The following is a 26,653-nucleotide window of genomic DNA, read 5'->3' on the forward strand; positions in this document are numbered from 1 at the left end:
GGAGGCAGAGGTTGCAGTGAGCTGAGATCATGGCACTGTACTCCAGCCTGGGCAACAGAGCCAGACCCTGTCTCAAAAAAAAAATAAGAATATGAAGAATATGTGAATCAAAGTTTTAAAAAATGTGCATTTCCCATACCCGGCAATCCTACTTCATAAACAAAAAAATGGAATTAGTATGTAAAGAATAGGAATAGAAATATGATCAAGGGATTGTTTATATTAGTGAAAATTTTGGAACAAAATGTCTAATATCCTATCTAAGATATACCCTACTAAGACAAAATCACAACCTACAAAAAATCATTTATAATATGATATTATATAAATATGTTCACACACACATTAAAAACAGCCTGGAAAGATGTATATCAGAAGTAAAATTTTAATTTCTTGTATCTTTCCATATTGTCCAATTTTTTTTTTTTTTTTGAGATGGAGTCTTGCTCTTTTGCCAGGTTGAAGTGCAGTGGCATGATCTCGGCTCACTGCAATGTCCGCCTCCCAGGTTCAAGAAATTCTCATGCCTCAGCCTCCCGAGTAGCTGGGACTACAGGTGCATGCCACCACACCCAGCTAATTTTTGTATTTTTAGTAAAGACGGGGTTTCACCATGTTGGCCACGATGGTCTAGATCTCTTGACCTCGTGATCTGCCCACCTCGGCCTCCCAAAGTGCTGGGATTACAGGCGTGAGCCACTGTGCCCGGCCGTGTTTTCTTATCTTGTAGTAAAATTAGTATATGTTCATTGTTTTAAAAAAGTTGGGGCTGGGTGTGGTGAGCAGCCACCACACCTGGGTAATTTTTTTATTTTGTATAGAGACAGGGTCTCCCTATGTTGCTCAGGATGGTCTCAAACTCCTAGCTTAAGCAATCCTCCCACGTTGGCTTCCCAAAGTGTTGGGATTATAGACATGAGCCACCATGCCAGCCAGTACTGTAGTATATATCCATCATTACCTTTGTCTTGATTAGAGTTTCCACAAAATTGATAGCTCTACATCAGAAATATATTTTGCAAATTAGACATATAGATTCACAAGTAAAAAAAATCACTGACAAAGTATATGGGTCTTGTCCTTATTTTTTTTTAAATCATTATCTGCTAATCAGTTTTCCTAAGCATAAAATATTGGAATAAAAATATAGAAACAAAATGAGAACCTTCCTAAGTAGAGGTCACTGCTTAAAACTGACTGTAGTTACTCAGGATCTAAATATAATTCAAAGACACATTATTGTCCTACAGCACTTGGCTTTAGGGTTCCTTGTATTTTAAATTTTCCAATAAGCCTAGGCACTTTATACATGGGAAAAAGTGATTTGGGGGTCAGAAAAATAGCATATTAAAAAATAGATTATAATCTCTTCTGTCTTCCCAATCCTTCTGAATTATTTGCGAAAATTGCCACTGTTTTATACTTTGAAAACTAATTATCATATTCATTGCATAAATTTGAGCAGTTCACTATGTGGGGGCAAGAGCTACCTATTTTAAATAAAGGGAATGAATCCACTTGATATATAAACATAATTGGAGAAAAAAATAGAAAAGCAGTATCCTAAAGATAAAATGACCAATATAACAACCAAGTACACTTGGTGAGACAAATAATTTCTTTAATTACAACAATCTTGATGCTATTTCAGGTGAATTTACACTTTCTCTGCCATATTCTGTTAATAAACATATATGGAATGAAGCCATAGCTGTAAAATAAGACTACTAAAGAATTATGGGACAAGGCATGGTGGCTCACGCCTATAATCCCAGCACTTTGGGAGGCCAAGGCGGGTGGATCATGAGGTCAGCAGTTCAACACCAGCCTGGCCAAGATGGGGAAACCCCATCTCTACTGAAAATATAAAAATTAGCCGGGGCCGGGTGCAGTGGCGGGTGCCTGTAATCCCAGCTACTCGGGAGGCTGAGGCAGGAGAATCACTGGAACCCGGCAGGCAGAAGTTGCAGTCAGCTGAGATTGTGCCACTGCCTTCTAGCCTGGACAACAGGGCAAGACTCTGTCTCAAAAAAAAAAAAAAATTAGCCAGGCGTGGTGGCACATGCCTGGAGTCCCAGCTACTCGGGAGGCTGAGGCAGGAGAATCGCTTGAACCCAGGAGGTGGAGGCTGCAGTGAGCTGAGATCGTGCCACTGCATTCCAGCCTGGGTGACAGGGCGAGACTCCGTCTCAAAAAAAAAAAGAAATATGATACCACATATAACACAACTGAAGATATACTAGGCAGCCAGTTTCAATAAACTGTATTTTAACGATAATGAGCAACAAATTTCTTATAATTAAATGCAATCAGGGAGATACAGCAAAAGAAAGAAAAAGCTTTATTCAAACAGAGGGTAAAAGTCAATTAGAGCTTCCTGAGAAGGAAAAAAAAAAAAAAAAGAAGTAGTTCTAATATCTTCAGTATTAAGTCAATGGTGACAGTAGCTAAAGAGTGAGCAAATCTAAGAACTGTCTCAAGCACAGGCCTCACATACCTGACAGCAAAGAAGGTCTGCTTTAGCCATAACCATATCTAGCCACTGAAACAGGGTTCCCTGAGGGGGCCACAGGCCCAGACAATGAAAGAACCACAGCCCACCATCACCAAAGGGAAGAAAAAGGGAGCTCCCTGATGAGGAACAGAGATAAACATCACTATCTCCTTATATCTCGTCATACAATAAGAATTCATCTGTTTGATGAATTAATGTATAACTGCATTATTTTTCTCCCAAGTGTAATACAAGGGGATGATTTACTGCCAAGTTGCCATCTTCGTTGCAACTCTAACAACCTCTTCCCAAGAAGTTCTAGAAACAGAGCCTGGAAGATCCAGTCAAGTGTGGTATTGTCAGCAATGTCCACTCCAGACTGAAGTGTGCAAGATATGTTTCAGCTTCACTCCAGAATTCTTCATTATATACTAAAGCTCAAGTACGGAGTTAGAAAAACAAAAGGAGCCCATGAGGCACCACAATGTCATAAAGAAACATGTGGGGCCAGGTGTGGTGGTTCACGGCTATAATCCGAGCACTTTTTGGAGGCCAAGGCAGGACGATGGTTTAATTCCAGGAGTTCAAGACCAGCCTAGGCAACAAAACAAAGACCCCGTCGCTACTAAAAAACAAAAACAAACAAACAAACAAACAAAAATTAACTGGGTGTAGTGGTGTGTGATTGTAGTCCCAGCTACTCGCGAGTCTAAGGTGGGAGAATTGAGGACTGCTTGAGCCCAAGTGGTTGAGGCTGCAATGAGCCATGATCACACCAGTAGACTGCAGGCTGGGTGACAGAGAGAGACCTGCCTCAAAAAAAAGAAAAGAAAGAAACAAGTGGGAGTTCACCCACATGTGGGAGCCCTAAATTCACTAAACTTAGCATTTTTCAGAGTCTTATGGTCTGTTTCCTAAAAAGGCCAGAAACCCAAGACCATGTATAAATAGTCACCAGGAGCAGGGATCAGAAAACTTGGATTTCAGTCTTAGTTTTGCACAGTGACCCTTAACCTTTCCCTGTTTTAAAGAGCCCCCATCAATGGGCAAATTTGATGAATTCTGCTTCAGAAATGATGATTCAATTCCAGAGGAATCTATTTCTGCATGGCTGCTTCCTAGATATTAAAACTTTTTAAACCTCTATTCCATGTTTTAGGGAAACATCAATTCAGATGCTGGAAATCAAAAAATACTCAGATTCACTGAAATGACATTCAAGAAAAAAAAAATACTCAGATACTGTAAAGAACTTAAAAGTCGACTAATACATATCAGTAAATATAAAAGGTGAGAGGATGAAAATAGTTATCAATATGAAAATCTAAAGCACATTAAATGAGTTATATGTTACATACCCAATTATATCCATATAGACAATTTACCTTATATACAGGAGGAAGTTAATTACTCATATACCTGGCCCCTCAACAATTAACAATCTATTAACATAAAATTGTAGTCATATCAGTTAATAATGAGAAAATAATGATAACATACCTTACAGAAGGAATTGGTAAACATTTCTGTCAAAGGCTGTGAAACTGCTAGGTGTGTATCTTCTGGGCTGATCTTAAAAACTGTCTCCAAGCACTGAATCGCAACTTGAAATAAATTTTAATAGTAAAAAACAATTAATAATTTTTAAAAAGAAACAAGTTTTTTTTTTCTGATAGAACTGCAGTGTATGGAAATTCAGTATTTATGATCACAGAACATAAGGAAAACATTGGTTCAGTTGCAAAGAAATTTCTGTTTATAGACTAGCTATCGAAGGAAAACACACTGATTTTCCTTCTTCTTTCCTCCCCCTCACACTCTCCCTTCCCCTTCTCCTTCCCCTTCCCTCCCTTTCTTTCTTTCTTCCTAATTTTTTTTCTAGAGACAGGGTGTCACTTTGTGGCCAGGCTGGAGTGCAGTGGCACAATTATAGCTCACTGTTGCCTTGACTTCCTGGGCTCAAGGGATCCCCCTGCCTCAGCTCCCTTAGTAATTGAGACTATAGGCATGAGCCACATGCTAACTGTTTAAATTTTTTTGCAGAGACAGGGTCTTGCCAGGTCGCCCAGGCTGGTCTCAAACTCCTGGGCTCAAGTGATCCTCCTACCTCGGCCTCCCAAAGTGCTGGGATTATAGGCATGAGCCACCACACCTGGCAACAACTGGATTTCTTATTCCCCACTTAAGGAAAAATGTTGTCTAGAATATAATTTCTCAATATATGTATTACATCATATTCTTGTTGAAGGCTACCAGAAAGAAAGAGCAAGTCATTAATAACAACTTACTCAGCCAAGTGTGGTGGGTTACGCCTGTAATCCCAGCACTTTGGGAGGCCAAGGAGAGTGGATTGCCTGAACTCAGGAGTTCAAGGCCAGCCTGGGCAACATGGTGAAACCCCATCTTTACCAAAAATACAAAAAATTGGCCAGGTGTGGTGGCATGCACCTATGGTCCCAGCTACTTGGGAGGCTGAGGTGGGAGGATTGCTTGAGCCTGGGAGGAGGAGGTTGCAGTGAGCCAAGATCTCACTACTGTACTCCAGCCTGGGTTGAGACCCTATCTCAAAAAAACAAAAACAAAAACAAAACAAAAAAAGTACTCTCACTACAAACCTAAAATATTATCTTTTTTAAAAAAATGTGAGAAACAGAATTCTCCATTAATTAAAAACATTAATAGTAACAAAACATAGCCCCCAGCACATAGGAAGAAGCACTAAATATTAATCTTGGTGTGCTTATGTGAAGATAGATTTTAAAAATTCATTCATCCATGCAAATTTGCCAAGTGCCTACTATCTGTAAGGCACTGGTGGTCTAAGGTGGTAGAGAAACAGTAATAAACCTAACAGAAAAAAATCACTGTCTACATGATAAAGCTTTTATTTTAATACAGGAAGACAACAAATATAATAAGCAAAATATAAAGCATGTTAAATGGTGATAGGGGCCTTGTCTATTTTTACTGTATGGCAAACTAAGTGGTTGGTATGGCTAGGGTATACAGTGGGTGGAAAGACATGGTGAGGGATTATGTTTGAAGTCTGTCATTGGAGGCCAGGTTCAGTGGCTCACGCCTGTAATCCCAGCACTTTGGGAGGCTGAGGCAGGCAGATCACCCCAGGTCAGGAGTTCAAGACCAGCCTGGCCAACATGGTGAAACCCCATCTCCACTAAAAAAGTAAAAATTAGCCGGACGTGATTGCATGCCCCTGTAATCCCAGCTACTCGGGAGGCTGAGGCATGGGAATTGCTTGAACCCAGGAGGCAGTGGTTGCAGTGAGCTGAGATCACCCCACTGCACTCTAGCCTGGGCGACAGAGCAAGACTCTGTCTTCAAAAACCAAAAGAAGTCTGTCATTAGATGACAAGGCACCTGAAATGTCATTTTTAAAAAGATTTAGACTTCAAGGAATGAGCAAATGGAGAGCCATTAAAGAATTTAGTGAGGGAGAATAACATAACTAAATTATGTTTAGAACTAAAAGTCTGGCAGGAACATTGAGAATGAATTAGAGAGAAAAGTTGGGATTCGAGAAATCGATTGGGATTAGTGAAGTTGGGATCAGTGAACAAAGCTAACCACAGCCTTGGAACTCAGGACTGTCTCATTATCCTTATTAATCCAGGCTGAAAAAATTAAATAACCTGGGTACAATAATTTAACTTACATTTACCTCAAGATTCTCATTTATCAAACAGAGATTATTACATTTGATCTTCCTTTTAGAAGAATCTATTCCTATTTATTCCTAATGAAAATAATAGACACTCAGGAATAAGTCACAAAATCTAAACAAATACTATGTATACTTATTGTTCCACCGTAACACTGAACAAAAATAGTCTGGTACTGATAGAGAAAGATGAGTGAAGAATTCTATTCAGTAATACCACATCCTATCTGTATAACACTTAATTCAAAAGTTTTCACATGCTATGTACCTGCCACTCACTGATTCAGATTCTCTTCACAAATATATTGGCTGCAAGGAAGGCAAGTACCTCTACCAAATAGACTTAGAAACTAATATCCAAACCAACTAAGGGAAATGTCCGAGACCATTGGATTCAATTCAACAAATATTTATTAAGCACCTACTATGTGTCAAGCACTTTTCTAGACACTTTCAACATATCAGTGAATAAAACAGAAAAGATCCCTAACCTCTTGGGATTTACTTCCTAGTAGGGGATGGAGAGGTGGACCATAAACAATAAACAGGTAGTAAAGGGTAAGGAGGATGGAGAGTGTGGGCAGCTGAGCAGAAAAGCAGCTGCAGGGTTTTTGTTGTTGTTGTTGTTTTTGAGACGGAGTCTTGCTCTATTGCCCAGGCTGGAGTGCAGTGGCGTAATCTTGGCTCACTGTAACCTGTGCCTCCCGAGTTTAAGCTATTCTCCTGCCTTAGCCTCCTGAGTAATTGGGATTACAGACGTGTGCCACCATGCCTGGCTAATTTTTGTATTTTTAGTAGAGAGGGAGTTTCACCATGTTGGCCAGGCTGGTCTCAAACTCCCGACCTCAAGTGATCCTCCCGCCTCGGCCTCCCGAAGTGCTGGGATTACAGGTGTGAGCCACCGCACCCGGCCCACAGCTGCAGGTTTAACAGAGAGTTCAGGGTAGGCCTTACTGAGAAAAGAGATTTGACAAAGACTTGAAGGAGTCGGGGGTGTTAGCATTATCTGTGAAGACCATTCCAGGCAGTGGAACCAGCCAGAGCAAAAGCCCTTAGGCAAGAGGATATGGTACATTTATAAAGAGAAAGTTAATAATGGCTGAAGCCAAATGAGAAAGGGGAGGATTAGGTGAACAATATGTCACAGAAGTCAAATTATATAGATCCTTTAAACAATGTTTTGAGTAGATAAATGATAGAAACTCACATACTCTGTTTGTAAAGATCACTGGTGCCTGTGTTTGGAACAGCCAATGGAGGGGCAAGAATAGAAGCAGAGAGACCAGTTAGAGGCTATCACACTAAAACAGTCAAGAAATAGTTCAATCCAGAGGTGGTATAAGAGATGTCAAACTCTAGACATATTTTGAAAGTGTAGCCAACAGGATTTATTGAATGATTAGTTACAGGGTATTTGAGAAAGAGAGGAATCCAGAATGATACCCAAGTTTCTGGCCTGAGCAACAGAAAAGATGACGCTGACATAAACAGAGATACGGAAATTGCATATAGAACAGATTTTGGGTGGGGGAATCAGAAGTTCAGTTTTGGCAATGTTAAATTTGGGATGCTAAATTTGACATGCAAGTGGAGATATCTAGTAGGTACTTGGATTTATAAGACCTTCAGAAGAAAGGTCTGGGCTGAGGGCATAAATTTGGGAAATAGCATATAAATAAGGGGTATTTAAGGCTAAGAAGCCGAATGATATCACCAAAGAAATGGGTATAGATAATGAAAAGAAGAGGATCAAGCAGTGGACCCTGGGTACACCAGGTCAGGGAAAAGAAGAGGAACCAGAAAAGGGGACAGAAAAGAAGCAAACAACGAGATAAGAAAGCCAAGTATGAGGTATCCTGGAAACTAAATAAAATATACTTGAGGGGGGCAGTGAGGAAATGACCATCAACATTATCAATGACAGCTAATAACCCAGATGAAAGCTGAGAACTGACCATTAAATTAAACAACACAGAAATCACTAATGACCTTGATGAGAGTGGTATAGATTGAGAGATTGAGGCAAAGGCTTAATCAGAATGGGTTTAAGAAGAATAGAAGGAGAGGAGTTGGAGAAAGCAAGTATAGACAATTCTTTCAAATGGTTTTGCTGCAAAGGGAGACATACAATTAAGCAGTAATTATTTGCTGTTTGTTTTTGCTTTTTTGAAGAAGGGAGAATAATGGTAAGTTTATATTATGATGGAAATGATCCAGTAGGGTATAAAAATTTTATGATATAAGATTGAAAGAATAAAATAACTAAAGTGATATCCTGGAGTAGGTGAGACAGGATGGGATCTAGTATAACAGTAGAGGGGTTCCATTTAGAAAGGAACACAAATAGTCCATCTATGGTAATAGCTAGTCAAACCAGCAGGCAGGCCGAGTATGTGGGTGCCATCGTATCCAGCTATTTTCTTATTATTTCAGCTTTCTTGGTGGAGTAGAAAGCAAGGTAACCAACTAAAAGTGAGGACAGTGAAGGAGGTTTGAGGGTTTGAGAAGATATGAGAAAGTGTTAAAATCGTCATCTCGGAAAATAAATGAATGAACTTAGAACAGATAGTGTGACTGCCTGACAGCATTAAAGGTCTACTTGAAGTTCACAGTCATGAATTTAAAGTGGGACTAGTCAGCAAAGTTGTGTGTTTTGCTCCATTTATTTACGGCTACATGAGTGGGCGTCAGTAGCTGGGCACAGAGTAGGTGGAGAGTTGGATTTAAACAAAGTTGGGCTTTGCAAGAAAGGAAAGGAGATACAAGGGAATAATTATGATTATCAACCATGGAATTTAAGATGAGTAAGAAGAGGTGTGGGAAAAGGTGAGGGATGAACAGATTGGAGGTATTGGTTGGGTCAAAGAATAGCTGGAGTACGGATTCTAGAGGGAGTAATCTTGGAAAGACAGGCAATAGTGGTCAGGAAGTGAAATGTTTGGGATAGAGATTAGGGAAGGAATGCAATTCTGGTAATGATTAAGTCTAGGGAAGGCTTTCTCAATCTCCGCATACTGACATTTTGGATCAGGTAATTTCTTCTTGTCAGGGGCTGTCCTGTGCGTTAGCAGCATCCATGGCCTCTACCCACTCACTAGATGCCAATAACACCAGCCACCCGCCTCACCCAGTTGTGACAATCAGAATGTATCCAGATATTGCAAAATCACCCCCAAGTTGAGAACCACTGATCTAGAATATGATCAAGTGTTTGAGATCATTGGATGAGGTCAAGAACTGAGAGCCAGGGAACTAAAATAATCATCCATCAGTATATTGCAATTGCCAAGAACTAAATAGGAGTAGTGCTAGAGAGAGTGACAGTGAGCAGGAACCACAATTAGTCAAGGAATGAAGCAAATGTCGGTAGATGACAATAATTAAGAGGAGTGGGTGACATAATCTGATGGCAAGACAAAGCTGATGATACACCAGCTTCACAGTAGTGGTAAAGCTGGTATTAGAACTGAGACTTCTTTCCTAGGGCTTTTAAAAATGTCTAGAAGGTGGGCAGACACCTCCACATGATTTCATGTTCAATTAAATTAGACTCACAGAGTCAAAAATAGGGGTCAGTCAAAAACAATTGGCACCCTTTCTGACTGCCATATATAACAAACAGCTGAAGGCACCTATTTTTGGCTGAATACCATCCTAAAAATAGGACATAACATCTTGGTTTAAAAAAAAAAAAAACCCTCAATTTTCTTTCTGGCCCTTAAAACTTTTATGCTGCCTTTGATTAGAAAAGAAACATCTTTTCTTAAATGACTGCATTTATCTGTTTGCTACAGAGCAATCATAACTTTCTCCTTAGATAACCAGTCAACTTTATCTTCACATAGTCTAATCATCAAGGAGAACAAAAGAACCTTAATACTAAATGGACTGATTGCAATGTTCTCCAACTGTGCATCACCTGCTCCTCTCCCTGCCACCTGGAAAGACATCATCTAACCAGACTGCAAGCAGGTTTAGAGCAAATGCCCAATTTTCATCTCTACCTCCTAAAAGCATATTCACAGGGAAGTGCTTGTTGAAATTATAGAAGCAGTTTCAAGACGGGATTTAAACTATACTGTCATTTATTAAGTTCTTCCAAATGCACTCTCACTGCAATAATTAAGACTTTGGGGCTGGGAGAGGTGGCTCACGCCTGTAATCTCAGTACTTTGGGAGGCCAAGGCGAGTGGATCCCTTGAGCCCAGGAGTTTGAAACCAGCCTGGGCAACGTGGAGAAACCCTGTCTCTACAAAAAAAAATACAAAACTTAGCCGGGCGTGGTAGTGTCCTCCTGTAGTCCCAGCTACTCAGGAGGCTGAGGTGGGAGGATCACTTGAGCCCAGGAGGTGGAGGTTGCAGTGAGCCGAGATTGTGCCACTACACTCCAGCCTGGGCGACAGAGCCAGACAGACCCTGTCTCAAAAAATAAATAAATAAATAAAAGACTTTAGGCCACAGGGACACCAGATTCACTGAACCTCCACAAGTCCATCTGCAGAATTCTACCTTGTTATGGTTGTACTGAATTTAAATTTTATAACACATAAACATGGAAGAACAAAGATGGTGTCGAGGAAACACATGATGCTATCACCCACATCCTGTTCAACTTTACAGATTACCGAATCCAATATTAAAGTTAACGTAAAATACAGGTGAAATGCTCTCATTTCAAGTTCCAAATTAGGCACTGGTCAGATCTCACTAGTGGTATAATTATTAGACTTTTACATAGTGCTATTAAAATGACTCAGGTATTTTTATATATTATTTCTAAACTGGATGCTTTCCTATTAGGAAATGGAGACAACAAGATCTTCAGAGTATTAACCAGGATTTAAATCTCAGCTTTATCACATATCAGCTGTGTTATATGGTTACGCCATTTGGTTTCACTTTCTTTTTCTTTTTTTTTTGAAACAGGGTCTCCCTCACGGCCCAGGCTGGAGTGCAGTGGTGTGATCTCAGCTCACTGCAACCTCCACCTCCTGGGTTCAAGCCACCCTCCTGTCTCAGCCTCCCAAGTAGCTGGGTGGCAAGTGCCACCACACCTGGCTACTTTTTGTATTTTTAGTAGAGACAGGGTTTTGCCATGTTGCCCAGCCTGGTCTTGAACTCCTGACCTCAAATGATCCACCTGCCTCGGCCTCCCAAAGTGTTGGGATTACAGGCATGAGCCACCAAGCCTGGCCCTGGTTTCATTTTCTCACTTGTTAAATGGGGATAACATAGCAGTTGCTGTGAAGAAAAAATTGCCTATAATATGAACAGCATACTTCTGACATATAGTATTTGTTCAATAAATGAACAATAGTCCTCTTAATTTGTTGTTAAACAAAACAAGCTTCAGAAAATGGAAATACAATAACCTTATAGTTAGGCCTCTCTTCTTGAAAGATCAAAAAAAATTCTGATTATGTTACAATAGATCATCAAGTTGGGCTTACAGCTATTTTAGTCTTTGTTTATGATTATAATATAAATGAACACAAAGAGCAGATGCGTACCTTCCAAACTTTCTTGTTCATCCGAGGTGTAAGTGTCCATCTGACTTTGTTCCCGTAAGAAACGAATAACTGCATAAACCAGGTGCTTGATAGATGACATTTTAGAAGCTTAAACACTTTTCCTTGATAAGAAAAATGAAAACATCGAACTAAGTTATTTTAAAGAATCAGTCAGGAAAGTCATAAATTACAAAGATGATATGGGTTATAAACTGTATTAAAGGTAAAAACAAAACACAAAACTGTATGACCTTTCATCTTTTCTCTTTTTAAAGAGTCAGGAGAGCACAAAGTATTGTGAAGGTAATTTATTACACATTTTCATTAATACCCAGTGGTATACGAGTATGTTAAATCTTGGAATAAGTAAAAATGTCTTCAAAACATGTACAGCATAAGCTTAGACTGTCACTGCATATCTCACCATACAGAAATCCCCTAGAGGCCTCAGTACTAAGTTGAGAGGCATTTCATACTGCTGACTAAAAGCTGATCTATACCAAGCATCTTCCTCTATTTCATGGGATCTAAAAAAAGTATTAATAATGTACACTCTACCCACTTTTGTAGGCCGAGAGTTATTTGATGAGGAAACACATTCGCGAAAGGTTATTCAACTGGTGAGTGTCGTTCTTAATAAAAATGGCATTTCTATTTAATCAGCAGACATGTCAGGAAATCTCTGCCTAAGTCGATGGATACTACAAGCCGACCGGCGCTCCCTGCAGAGGCTGTGCTCTCGTGCACAAGCTGGAAGCTCCCGGTCATGTTCATTCACATGGAATACTATCGCATCCAAACAGTGGCGCAGGGCCAGGCGGCATTCATGGCTGATTTCCACCAAATCGCATCATCCATCTGCTCCCCAGGTTCCCTAATTCAAAGCCTGGGTGTGGTACCCGCCGCTATAATGTTTATTATTTGTGTAGTTATTTTAAAGGCGATGTCAGCCTCTAGGCCACGGGGTCATAAGCACTAAATAAGGCCCCAGGGCAGAAGGTAAAAACAGAATGGGGGGGATAGGGGTGCGAAGAGGGAAAAAGATGCCCAGCCTCGTCTAGGCTTCTCCCCCTTCCTCTCCCCAGAGCGCATCGAGCTCCCCCTCCCTCCCGTCCTCCCTCGGGTACCCGGCCTCGCCTCGGCCCTGCCCGGTGTGCAGCAGGCGCCGGTGAGGGCCTCGGTCCGGGGCGGCGGGAGGCGCACCCTTGCCAGACAGAAGCCCCCTTACCAAGCAGGAGGACGCGAGACGACGGCTGCTGGCCCGCGGGGTTCCGTAGGCCGGCCCGCCCGACCCCTGGTCCTCGGGGCTGGAGCCCAGCTCGGGATCGCAGCACTGGTCGCGGCGGCGCAAACTTCCCCAGCCCCCAGGCCGTCGACCCCGGAGCCCACCAGGCTGTGCTCTCTCTCAGGCGGCGGGGTCTGGCCAGCACCGCCCCTGGGGCGGGGCCGGACGCGCGGGCTGGGGCGGGGCACGGCGTGGGGCGGGGCTGGTAGGCGCCGGCGTGGAGCTGCCGCACGTGGGAGGGCGCTGGCCAGGCAGCCACTGTGGCCTCTGCGACTAGGCCGGCTCGAGACTCCCGGGCGCCCAGGCGCTGCCGCCTGCCTCGCCGCCCCACGCCGAAGGACCACGCGCCAGCCTCCGCCAGCCTCTTAGCGCTCCCATGATCGCCCGGTGCCTTTTGGCTGTGCGAAGCCTCCGCAGGTACCTCCAGCGCGCGGGTTAACCTTGGCCGTGGGCAGGGCGGGGTCTTTCGCCGTGTGGTGCCTGGAGCCCGGACCCAGCCCTCCCCGACTGCGCCTCTCCGACGCTCCTGGGACGCACCCTCCCCGCGGCTTGCAAGGTGGACCCCTGGGGGACACCTGGCGCGGCCACCTGGGGCCACCTTTCCCGCCTCCGCTCCCTCGGGGGGACGTCCATTCCTCTTTGTTTGGGACTGCCTCAGCCGCAGTCAGCGAGGCTGGTCACAGACGCGGCCCAAAATGAATGCAAATAGTTTGGATAAGAAAATCATTTCACGTTCAACCCCAATGCAGAACTACAGACCTGTCATTAAAAGTGTCGCAGCTGTGGACTCAGAACAATTGTGTTTGCTCCTCGCGCCCATTATTAGCATTCCAATCGTTTAACATCCACCCGAGATGAAACCTCTTTGGTGGTGTTGCTTATTTCCGTCCATGCTCTCTAACTTCCTTTTTTATTTTCCTCCTTCCCATAAAACAAACATTCTGCCTCTTGCCGGTGCAAATTGACTTGGCCCAAAATGGAGAAAATGATCGCTTGGACACGGCTTTGGGCAGCCTGAGCTGCTGTTTTGGATTGCTTCTTAGCCCTCTAACCACACCCCACTGCAACAGACCAGTAGCAAGATGGTGAGGGAATTAAATTCTTTGCACGGATGCGCTGGTTTTCGGAAACAATGCTGCCACCATCCCCGTTTCCAAATCTGCCCAGAACTGTAAATCCAAATGAAGATTCAACAGAATAAAGAAAATGTGTGCTTCTTGCTGGCTATCAACAAAACTACTTTGTAACATGTCAGCATTTAAGCTTTCTACAATTCCCTTTTGCACATTGCCACTCGTCTGTGTGGATGGAGCTTTGTGTTGCTCAGTCCGTAGAGTTAGGGAGCAGGCAGGCGACAGTGGTAATTACAAAGAGTTAATGTGGTGATTGGTGACCGTATTTCAGCCTGTCGTTTTTTGCTAGTCTCCAGGCTGCAATCGATATAGCTGTCAAATGAAGTTATACCAAGAAATGAAGACTTCACATAATGCAGGTGTGAGAAGAGGGAATAAATCTTCATATAACAGCAATTCTCGGCCGGGCGCTGTGGCTCACGCCTGTAATCCCAGCACTTTGGGAGGCCCAGGCGGGCGGATCACGAGGTCAGGAGATCGAGACCATCCTGGCTAACACGGTGAAACCCCGTCTTTACTAAAAAATACAAAAAATTAGCCGGGCGTGGTGGCGGGCGCCTGTAGTCCCAGCTACTCGGGAGGCTGAGGCAGGAGAATGGCGTGAACTCGTGAGGCGAAGCTTACAGTGAGCCGAGATCGCGCCACTGTACTCTAGCCTGGGCGACAGAGCGAGACTCCGTCTCAAAAAAAAAAGAGCAGTTCTCAAACTTTTTATTCTCAGGACCCCTTTACCTTTCAAAAATTACCGTGGACCTAAGAGCTTCTGTTTGTATGGTATATCTGTCTATATTTACCATATTAGACATTAAAGCTGGAAAAAATTTAAAGTAGTTGTTAATTTACAAAACTAATAAATAGGCTACGTGCATAAATAATGATTTTAATGAAAAATAACTATTTTCCAAACCAATCCCCCCGCCATCAGTGAGAAGATTAACATTGTGGGGTTTTTTCCTTTTTTTAAAATTGTGGTAAGATATAACACAATTTACCATTTTGATAATTTTTAAGTGTACAATTTAAAGTGTACAATTGAGAGGTACAGCCAACACCACTGTCCATTTCCAGAACTTGTCATCATCCCAAACTGAAACCCTGTACCTATTACACAATAACTGCCCATTACTTCCTCCCCCAATCCCTGGTTAACCATTATTTTTTCTCTATGAATTTGACTATTTCAGGTCCCTTATATAAGTGGAATTAGACAATATTTGTCCTTTTGCGTCTGGTTTATTTAGTATAGCGTTTTTAAGGTTTATTCGTGTTGAAGCATGTGTCGGGATTTCCTTTTTAAAACTGAATAATATTTCATTGTATGTATATACCACATTTTGTTTATCCATTTGTCACTGGACATTTGGGTTGCTTCCACCTTTTGGCTATTGTGAATACTACTACTATGATCATTAATGTGCACATGTCTGTTTGAATCCCTGCTTTTAACTCTTTGGGATACTGTATGTACCTAGAAGTGAAAATTGCTGAGTCATAGGATAGTACTATGTTTAGTTTTTGAAACCATACTGTTTTCTTCAGTGGCTGTACCATTTTTACATTCCCATTGGCAGTACATAAGGATTCCAATTTTTCCACATCATCATCAGCACTTATTTCCTGGTTTTGATAGCAGTTATCCTAGGAGTGGCATTGTTTCGCATTTTTGCAAAACTAATGTGTGACATAATAGAAGGTAACTGGATTCTTAAGTCTGTCTCTGCATTTAAGCTGCTGCACTGTTTCATTTTGGTTTAAGATGAAGAAAATCCCACCTCACAGTCATATGAAGTTGGAAAGAAGAATATTTTAATAGCTTTTTAAAGATAATCATGGATATTCTTTGATATCACATCAAAGTTTGACAAATGGTAGCTTTTTAAAGGTTAGTTACAAAGTGGAATTTGAAACTATATGAATGTACTTTTTTTACACTGTTACATTAATATCCAATGCTGTGCCTTACACTTTGAATGGATGTTGAATACATGCCTGTTTTTTTAAACATTAAGCATAAGTCCTTCGGAAATTTTAGTGGTTCACTGTGTTATACAGTTCTTCCTAATGTTGACATATTTCATTATACAGTATCAAACAATCACTTTCCTTAATGTCTTCCTATTTACTCAGAAAAGTCTTCAAGTATTGGGAAGCTGTCAAGCTCACAGTGGCAGATAGGATTTTCCAAAATTCTAGTTTTCACTTGAAAGCTAGAATTTTATCATTGGTAACACAAACTGTCAGTTGTTTTACTTGAAGTGACAATCTCACTTTGTTACAGTTTTGACAGAATTTCTGCCATGTACTTAAGTCTGAATAACCCTGGTTTGTCTGTCAGTAGTTTTTTTCTGGTAAAAATGGTGTTCCATGGGCTGGGCACAGTGGCTCACGCCTGTAATCCCAACACTTTGGGAGACCGAGGCAGGTGGATCACGAGGTCAGGAGATCAAGACCCTCCTGGCTAACACGGTGAAACCCTGTCTCTACTGAAAATACAAAAAATTAGCCGGGTGTGGTGGCGGGCGTCTGTAGTCCCAACTACTCGGGAGGCTGAGGCAGGAGAATGGCGTGAACCCGGGAGGCGGAGTTTGCAGTCAGCCGAGATTGCGCCACTACACTCCAGCCTGGGCGACAGAGCGAGACTCCGTCTCAAAAAAAAAAAAAAAAAAAAATGGTGTTCCATGAAAAAAAGCTATTTCAGCTCATAGTTCAACCAGTTGCAAAAGTGCTTTTGATTTGGGCAACCAAGTCCTCAGGACAACCCTTATACTCAGGTACACAGCAGAAATGCTTTGTGTGTACTTGGTCACATATAACTCAAGGGTAGAGACTTAATAAAAATTCATACTTTTTACCATTTCATTAAGGATATTCTAAAATGAAATTGACATTATTTTTAGCCTGAGTGCATGGCAATGAAAAATACAGCTACTAGTACAGTTTGGTGTCATTGCCTCAATTTGTGCTGAAGTACCAACAATATTATCCACCATTGCTTTTCGCCATCAGTGCAAATGTTCACAAAGTAAAAAGGATAAATAATGTCTTAGTATTGTTATGAAAGATTTTTAACCTCACAGACTCCTTGAAAGGGTCTCAGGAACCCCTACCCATACCTCTACCTTTAAGGTTTGGGGACTACATTTTGAGAGCTGCCGATATGTGGTATTAGGTTCTTTGTTTATGCATGGAAGAAAATAAATATGCTAATAGCCAAAAAATTATTACCTTGTTAGAAGCTACCATAAATATATTAACTATTTTGTTACATAAGGGCATATCTTACAGTTAATCATCATATATGGTAGTCCTTAACCCAGGGCATCCTTGACTTAATCACAGAATCTGCTCTGTTTCAAAATCAGTATCTTCCGAAAGAGTTCATATTAGACAACATGGAGGACCCCCTGTGTTCTCCTGTTTTTCCTGTTTCCTCTGACACTTGGGAGTTCATTTTAGTGTTATGGAGTAACTAGGCTTTTGCCTAACTGACTTATAGTTTCCATTGGGTTTTCTTGTTGGCAGAGCTGCTATATCCCCTTCCCAAGGCCAGCTTGGCAGCCAGGATCATTGATGGGGGTGTTCAGCCAATTTCTTGGGAATAAGTGGACTGAGAATCTGGAGTTTGGATTATAGTTGCTGTTCAATTCACTTTGTGACCTTAAAAAAATCACTCACTCCCTTGGACCTCTTTCAAGTTACGTACGTATGTTATGTATGTATTTTAGAGACAAGGTCTCACTCTGTCATCCAGGCTGAAGTGCAGTGGGGCATGATCATGGCTCACTGCAGTCTCAAACTCTGGTTTCAAACAATCCTCCCTGCCTCAGCCTTCTGAATAGCTGGGACTACAGGTGCTCACCACCATGCCCAGCTAATTTTAAAAAATTGTTTGTAGAGATAGGATCTTGCTGTGTTGCCGAGGCTGGTCTAGAATTCCTGGCCACAAATGATCCTCCCATCTCAACCTCTAAAAGTGCTGGGATTACAGGAGTATGCTATCATGCCTGGCCCAGGTTCCTTATATTGTAAAATGAAAAGGACTAGACTAAATAATAGCTAAGGCTTTAAAAAAACAAACAAACAAAAAAAAACCTCTATATTGCCATAGCAAACCAGGAGAATTCCTCCTCCTACCTCAGTCAGATTGTACAGCATGTGACCCAAGCAAAGCCTAATGTATATTATAGAATATGAGGGATGAGTGACATGGTCAAAGAAACAAACGAGAAGGTTGACTCAACAATATTTAGCCAAAACAATAGCTGTATAGCCTAGCTTCCTCTTTCAATTAGAAAAGACAGCTTGGTTTGTTTTTTGGTTTTTGTTTTTTTGAGACAGTCTCGCTCTGTTGCCCAGGCTGTAATATAGTGGCACGATCTCGGCTCACTGCAACCTCTGCCTTCTGGGTTCAAGCGATTATCCTGCCTCAGGCTCCTGAGTGGCTGGGATTACAGGTGCCCACAACCACGCCTGGCTAATTTTTTGTATTTTTAGTAGAGGTGGGCTTTCACTATGTGGGCCTGGCTGGTCTTGAACCCTGACCTCAAGTGATCTGCCCACCTCGGCCTCCTAAAGTGCTGGGATTATAGGCGTGAGCCACTGCATCTGGCCTAAAAAACACAGCTTAGTTTTTTAAAATGATGACAGCAATGCGTGTTCATTATTGAAAACTTAGCAAGTAATGACAAGCAAAAGAAAATATTAAATATATATATAATCCAACCATCTGGAACAGCCAATTCTTAACAGCTTTCAAAATTTCTTCTATGAACAGACTTTCTTTTTACAAATATGATATTGTTATTCTTTTATAATTTTTAATATTATACAAACATCCTCTAAAATATAAATAGCTATAATATATTCCTTTTGGGGATGTATGCAGTTTGATTAATACATACCTTTAGAAATGTCAACTATTCCCAACTTCTTGCAATGAGTAATAGTGCTTGGATAAACATTCCTATTGTCCTTTTCCAAATCTTTAATTATTTTCTTAGTATAAATTCTTACAAATGGAATTTGTACATCAAAGGGCATGCATACCTTTCAGGTCTTTGGTACTTATCATCTTATTCTATTCTAAAAACTTTCTCCCAGATTATAATCTTACCAGGTGAATAAGTAAATGCTGGTTTCCTATACTGTTACCAACACTGAGCATTTTAATTTTTTTTTATCCTTACCAGTTTGATAAGTGGAAATTTCTCTTATTATAATTTGCATTTTCATACATTTTTGGAAGGTTTATTCAGTGAGTATAATTCCTAAACAGAAATTCAGGAGTTGTGGTCTGGAAACCAAAAAGTTATTTGTTGTCTGATGTAAAAATTTATTTATATGGAAAATCTTAGAAAGTCAGACACATTCAATTACAGTTTTCTTGGTGTTTTTGCTTGTTTGTTTGAGACAGGGTCTCACTTGGTTGCCCAGGCTAGAGTGCAGTGGTGTGATCATGGCTCACTGCAGCCTCGACCTCCCGGGCTCAAATGATCCTCCCACTTCAGCCTCCCGAGTAGCTGGGACTACAGGTGTTTGCCACCATACCCGGCTAATTTTCCTATTTCTTGTAGAGGCAGGGCTTCGCCATGTTGCCCAAGCTGGTCTCTAATTCCTGGGCTCGAGTGATCTGCTTGCCTCAACCTTCCAGAGTGCTGGGATTACAGGCATGAGCTACTGGACCCAGACTAAATTACAGTTATTAATAAACAACAATATTTACATGTCTAAGTGTAATTAAATAAAATTGAGATTATTCCTCTAAAACCAGTAGGCATAATCTCCAAAATGTTAAGAAAACAGTACTGGGGAAAAAAATCTAATAAAGAAAGGGTTTTTTAAGTTAAAGTATCAAGAGCTAGATTGAGATTATTTGTACAAATGGATTTGGTTATAAAATAGGATTTCTTTTTTTTTTTTTTTTTTTTTTAAGATGGAGTCTTGCACTGTCGCCTGGGCTGGAGTGCAGTGGCGTGATCTTGGATCACTGCAACCTCCGCCTCCCGGGTTCAAGCGATTCTCCTGCCTCAGCCTCTGGAGTAGCTGGGATTACAGGTGCCTGCCACCACGCCCAGCTAATATTTTGTATTTTTAGTAGAGACAGGATTTTACCATGTTGGCTAGGCTGGTCTCGAACTCCTGATCTCATGATTCACCCACGTCGGCCTCCCAAAGTGCTGGGATTACAGGTGTGAGCCACTGCGCTAGGCCGAGGATTGATTTCTTTCTGTTTTGTTTGTCCTTTAACCCTGGATTTGGTCAGAAGCAACCTGGTTCTTTCTCAGAGTTAAACATTATCACCTCTTTGGTTAAGACAAAGCACAGGACTTACTTCGGGAGAACCCCCTGAATTAAAGATATGAAGAACCAAGGAAACTGATATGTATTGAGTACATATGTAAATGCCAAGCTGCGGCATTACAAAGTGCATGTAGCATCATAGAGTCGACTATATAAATCTAGAAACAGCTCGCCTGAGTTTGAATGCTGGTTTTGCCACTGACTAGCATTGTGATCTTAGGCAAGAATACTTAAGTTCTCCGTATCTGTTTCCTCCTCAGTAAATTGGTAATTGATTGGCTGATTTCTTCATTCACCAAATATTTATTGTCTATTATATGCGAAATAGTTTTCTTGGTCTGGGGATATAGCAATGAACAAAGCAGACAAAAATCTTTGCATTAATGGAACTTACATTCCAGTGGGAGAGACAACTAAGGAAAATATAAGGTAAGTTAGATGGGAAAATGTGCTGCAGAGCAAAAGTAAAATGGGAAAGGGGAATGCTCAGTACCGATAGGAAGGAAATTGTGGAGTCAACAGGAAAGGCTACCAAGAAAGTGATATTAATACTTGAGTAATGATCTACGAGAAATTAGCAGTTGTGCTATGTGTATACCTGAGGCAGGTCATTCTAAGCAGGAGAAACAGCACACACCAAGGCTCTGAAAGCAGGGCTATGCCTGGTGTTTTTGAGAAAGTAAAGAGACCATTGTGACTAGCATGGAATAAATGTCAGGCAAGTAAGTAGGAGATGAGAGAGGGAAAAATTGTACTCATCCTTTTTTTTCTATTTTCTTCTTTTTTTTTTTGTTTTTGTTTGTTTGTTTGTTTTTAGATGGAGGCTCGCTCTATTGCTCGGGCTAGAGTGCAATGGCGCAATCTCAGCTCACTGCAACCTCCTCCTCCTGGGTTCAAGCAATTCTCCCACCTCAGCCTCCCGAGTAACTGGGATTACAGGCACCCGCCATCATGCCCAGCTAATTTTTGTATTTTTTGTAGAAACGGGTTCACCATGTTGGCCAGGCTGGAACTCGTGACCTCAAGTGACCCACCTGCCTCCGCCTCCCAAAGTGCTGGGATTACAGGCGTGAGCCACCGTGCCTGGCCTGTACTCACCTGTTGAGATTGAAACAAATATAGAACACTTTGAACATTGCCTGGTTATATCCATTCCTATTACCACAAAAATGCTGTATAACAAACTGAATTTCCGTGGAGTACAGTGATCAATGTTTATTTTTGCTGACAAATCTAGATTTTGGCTGGGCAGTTTTTCTGATCTTAACTCATTCATGCTCCTTCAGTCAGCCATGGGTTGTGTAGGCAGCTCTGCTGATCTCTGCTGTCCTCTCTCACATGTTTGGTGATGTAGGATGGCCACAGCTGGGGCTATTTGGCCCTCTTTCTTGTGACCTCTCGTCCTCCAAGAAGCTACCTCTGGCTTGTTCTCATGGCAGTGGCAGGGTTCCATTAGAGAGTGGAAGGCAGTTGGAAATGGAACCTCATCAGCTCTGCCACATTCTACTGGTCAAAGCAAGTCACAAGGCTAGCCCAGATTCAAGAAGTGGGGAAACAGACTCTATCTCTTGATGGGTAGAACAGCAAACTCACATTGTTAAGAGACATAGATACATAGCAGGTGGAAAATTGAGGCCATGTTAGTTATCAGTCTACCACATCGGCACATAATAAAATCTCAAGAAATATTAGTTACTGTTTTTACTTGTGTGAATTGCCTAGTTTATTTTGGGAGTTTTAAAATTAGGATTATTACTTTGTAAGAGCCCCTCATAGATGTTTCAGTTGTTTTTGGTCTTTGAACTTTTGGGGTAGATTATTGTTGCTTTTTGCTTTTTTGCTTTTTCCCTACAAAAGTTTAAATTTTTATACAATCATAAATATCAGTTTTTTCCTTTATGATTTCTGCCTTTGGTCTCATTCCTAGAAAGTCCTTCTCCACCCCAAGATTATGTATTTTAAAAATCACGTACATTTTCTTTTTTTTTTTTTTCTTTTTTTTTTTTTTAGACAGAGTCTAGCTCTGTCACCCAGGCTGGAGTATAGTAGAACGATCTCATCTCTCTGTAACCTCTGCCTCCCAGTCTCAAGCAGTCCTCCCACCTCAGCCTTCCAAGTAGTTGGGACTACAGGTGTGAGCCACCACACCTGGCTAATTTTTGTATTTTTTGTAGAAACAGGGTTTCACCATGTTGCCCAGGCTGGTCTCAAACTCCTGGGCTCAAGCAATCCTTCCACCTCAGCCTCCCAAAGTGCTGGGATTACAGGCATGAGCCACCACACCCAGCATCTACATTTTCTTCTAGTACTTTTATGTTTCATTTTTCACACTTAAACCCTTTTATTTATCATGAGGGCTGACTTTTTTAAAAAGACTTCTTCAAATTATTGAGTGAAACAAAAAAGAAATCAACACCGAAACTGCAAAACTGCAAAAAGTATAAAAGGAAGTCCAGCTTATGAAATCTGGATTTCCCATTCACCATAGCTTACATTAGAAAGACTCTGCCCCATTCTGCCCACTCTGAGATTGTCTATGCTTCCTGTTTGGCATTCAAGAGGAAGTCCTCATATTTCCCAGCCATACTTTGCTGGTATCTTTAATATTTAATCCCACTTGTGGTCAACACTGAAAGGAAAATTCTATTTCTGCCTCACATCTCAGGTGGAGTTGTAGTGACTGAAATAATCACAGCTTGATGAAGCCTGCTTGCTACAATGTATAATGTCCATACTGTCAGGGCTACATAGATCTAACCATTCTCACACTGAGATTTATACATCTATACATTATTTTTATTCTCATAGGAATTCTTTTAAAGGTTTCGTAGCTTTCTTCTCTGCCAAGATACAAAATAGGGAACCACAAATTATTTATTTAAAAAAGAAATAGATGAATGATATTAGATTCCAACTACCAATTGGACAGCTCCTGAGGTCTCACAGTCAGCCACTTTTTTATCTTATAAGTGATATGGTTTGGCTGTGTCCCCACCCAAATTGAATCATAAGGCAGTTACCCCCATGCTGTTCTCATGATACTGAGTTCTCACGAGATCTGATGGTTTTATAAGGGGCTTTTTCCTCTTTGCTCAGCACTTCTCCTTCCTGCCACCATGTCAATAAGGAGGTGTTTGCTTCCCCTTCTGCCATGATTCTAAGTTTCATGAGGCCACCCCAGCCATGCTGAACTGTGAATCAATTAAACCTGTTTCATTTATAAGTTACCCAGTCTTGGGCATTTCTTCATAGCAGCATGAGAATGGACTAATACAATAAATACTTAATCGAACACCTATTATGTTGTTGAATCTCAATACCACCTTTTCCTAAATTGACGGAATTCCCGTCTTGCTTTTTTGCCATTGTTCTTTGCCTCAGTGTCACCATTTACCCAAGTCCAAAGCCCGGGAGCCATTCCTTGCTTTTTTCTCTATTTCCTTTACCTTTTCCACCAACACCAAGTCCTGGATAGTCTTCACATTCTTTCACCTTTCTTTGTTCCCGGTATCACCATCATAATCCAAATCCTCCTCATCATGAGTCCCAGCATCAATCTTTGCTTCCCACTAATATATTTTCCTTATGAAAATAGAGATCTTTAGGAACTACAAATGTGACATGTCATACTTCAGTTTGCAATTTTTCTTTACTCATCATTAAACAATCAAAACTCTCATGTGGTTTAGAAATCCCTATACAGTCTGACCCATGTGTAGCTCTCCCAGCTTCCCCTCTCACTCAGTGAACTCAATGCTTCAGCCAGATAGTTTATGTCCTTATCTCCTGGCCTTAAATTAACATAAGCTGATCCCTTATTTGGAACATTCTTTTCTTTCTCTCCCATTTCCAGAGCCTAATACTTATTCATTTATCTTAAGAGTTATGAAATATTATACACAAAAAATGTAATGCATATACGTATATAAATGTGACTAAAAGGATGAAAAATGTATCAATATATAAAATATTTCTAGTATGAAAAATATATCTATATATAAAATGATATTTCTAGCACTTTTAAGTTCCTTGAGTGCCCCCTCCAACCATGTCTCTTTCCTCATACCAGAGATAACCACAATCTTGAATTTTGTAATCGCTATCCTTTTGTTTTTCTGCATAAACGTTACAACAAATGTATATTTCCCTAAACAACATATGATTTAGTTTTGCATAATGAAACTAGTTTCACATGGATATGGTTCATTTTTAATGTTGTAAGATATTTCATTGTGTGACTATTCCAAAAATTTACTATTTATTTTGTCAATGAATATTTGGGCTTCCATTTTCTTGATATTACAAGCAATATTGCTATGAATGTTCTTATAATGTCTCCTGATACATATGTGTAAGAGTATGAATTTAAGAGAACAATTACTAGGTTGTAGGATGTACATTCTCAACTTTACCAAATAATGCCCAATTCTTTTCCCAAAGTGGTTATACTAATTTACTTCCTTCTCTCCATATAGTATTCATGAGTAGCCATTGATCCACTGTCCTTAGCAACTCTTGTTGTTGTCAGGCCTTTTGCCAATCCAATGGTTGTAATGGTATTACTTGGCTTTTATATATATTGCTGTGTTACTAATGAGTTTGAACATGTTTTCATGTTTCTTTGCCATTTGTATTTTATGCCTGTTTATGTCTTTTGCCCATTTTCCTGAGTTATCTTTTTCATATTGAATTTACACTCAACAGTATTTATATATTTTAGATATTGTTCACTTGTTTTCCAGTATTCAAAAAATATGACTAGTCATCGTGGCTCATGCCTGTAATCTCAACACTTTGGGAGGCTGAGGCAAGAGCATTACTTGAGCCCAGAAGTTTGACACCAGCCTGGGCTATATAGGAACACCCTGTATCTACAAAACATTAAAAAAAAATTAGCTGGGCATAGTGGCATTCATCTATGGTCCCAGCTACTCGGAAGGCTGAGGTGGGAGGATTGCTTGAGCCTGGGAGGTCGAAGCTGCAGCGAGCCATGATCATGCTGCTGCACCCCAGCCTATGTGATGAAGGGAGACTCTGTCCAGCCTATGCGACAGAGGGAGACTGTCTCCAAAAAAATGTGTATATTTAATCTGTGTTTAATCTGTACGAGCCACTGAGCTAAACTCTAGGAATACAGCTATGGATAAGACAGAAACTACTCCTGCCCTCATGGGTTTATCCTCTCACTTAAAGGGGGTCAAAAAGTAAACTAATAAATCTCTAAATAGTAGCATCATCTTAGCTTTGTACTTTCTAAGAGTGAAGTTACCAGACCCCTACTAAATTCTTTCCCTCTGAATCCTGTATTAATACTTGCATAGTACAAACATTATTATTAATAATGTTTTTCTTCACCACTAGTTGACAAGTTTTCTGAAATCAGCAGCCTATTTGTTTTTCATTTCTGTACCTCCACTACTTAACATGGTCATTACATAAGGGATGCTAAATAAATATATTCATTGAATGGATGAATGAAAATATGTCATTAGTAATAATAACTGAAAATTCAGTGTTCACTATTGATATCTAGGGAGTATAGGCCTAGATTTGGCATTTTGATACTGACAATTACAGGTATAACTTTCAGTAGAAAGCAGATATTTCAAGCCCTATATAAAGTAGCTGGGTACAGATTTCTTAATACAAAAACCCGATTGCCTATGTCTACATGTTAGGTAAGCCGATTTAGATTTAGTTGTTTTATACCAAAGTTATTTACAGAAAAAAAGTAGACCTAGTTGTATTATCAAAAAATTAGAGTTGACTGGGCACAGTGGTTCACTCCTGTAATCCCAGCACTTTGGGAGGCTGAGGTGGGTGGATCACTTTAGCTCAGGAGCCCAAGACCAGCTTGGGCAACATGGCAAAGCTGTATCTCTACAAAAATTACAAAAATTAGGGTGTGGTAGCATGTGCCTGTAGTCCCAGCTACTTGGGAGGCTGAGGTAGGAGGATCGCTTGCACCTCGGGAGGCGGAGGTTGCAGTGAGCCAAGATTGCATCATGGCACTCCAGCATGGGTGACAGAGCTAGACCTTGTCTCACAAAAGAAAAAAAAAAAAAAAAGCCAAGGCAATACAACCTAGTAAGAGTGATAAGGCACATACTAATAAATAATTAGAATACAAGGCAGAAGGTGATAAGTACCTTAGAGTGGAGAGATTGATATGGAAGATCAGGGAAAAGAGATTACTTCCAGGATAAAAAGGAGGGGGAAAGGCCAGGTGTGGTGCCTCATGCCATAATCCCA

At 40.9% G+C, this 26,653-nt stretch overlaps 2 protein-coding genes across 6 annotated transcripts in view; one reads left to right on the plus strand and one right to left on the minus strand.

The window, feature by feature from the left end:
* Window positions 1–16,764, minus strand: part of SGTB (small glutamine rich tetratricopeptide repeat co-chaperone beta) — a 55,867-nt gene extending 39,103 nt beyond the window's left edge. The window contains exons 1-3 of one of the 2 annotated variants that reach the window (XM_063664857.1): window positions 13,728–16,764; window positions 11,684–11,805; window positions 3,995–4,098 (exon numbers count right to left, since the gene is read on the minus strand). In XM_063664857.1, the coding sequence (XP_063520927.1) occupies window positions 3,995–4,098; window positions 11,684–11,783 (204 nt within the window). In that variant the 5' untranslated portion in view covers window positions 11,784–11,805; window positions 13,728–16,764. Of the gene's footprint in view, window positions 1–3,994; window positions 4,099–11,683; window positions 11,806–12,911; window positions 13,145–13,727 lie in introns of those variants that run through there. The other variant, XM_054487519.2, reaches the window with a different exon arrangement.
* NLN (neurolysin) overlaps window positions 13,155–26,653 on the plus strand; it is a 104,146-nt gene continuing 90,647 nt past the window's right edge. Inside the window, exon 1 of one of the 4 annotated variants that reach the window (XM_054487531.2) lies at window positions 13,155–13,385. In XM_054487531.2, coding sequence (XP_054343506.1) covers window positions 13,345–13,385 — 41 coding nt within the window. In that variant the 5' untranslated portion in view covers window positions 13,155–13,344. Of the gene's footprint in view, window positions 13,386–13,648; window positions 13,677–26,653 lie in introns of those variants that run through there. The other 3 variants (XM_054487532.2, XM_063664851.1, XM_063664852.1) reach the window with 3 other exon arrangements.

Source organism: Pongo pygmaeus, chromosome 4 (genome assembly GCF_028885625.2).
Source record: "Pongo pygmaeus isolate AG05252 chromosome 4, NHGRI_mPonPyg2-v2.0_pri, whole genome shotgun sequence".
Lineage (NCBI taxonomy): Eukaryota > Metazoa > Chordata > Mammalia > Primates > Hominidae > Pongo > Pongo pygmaeus.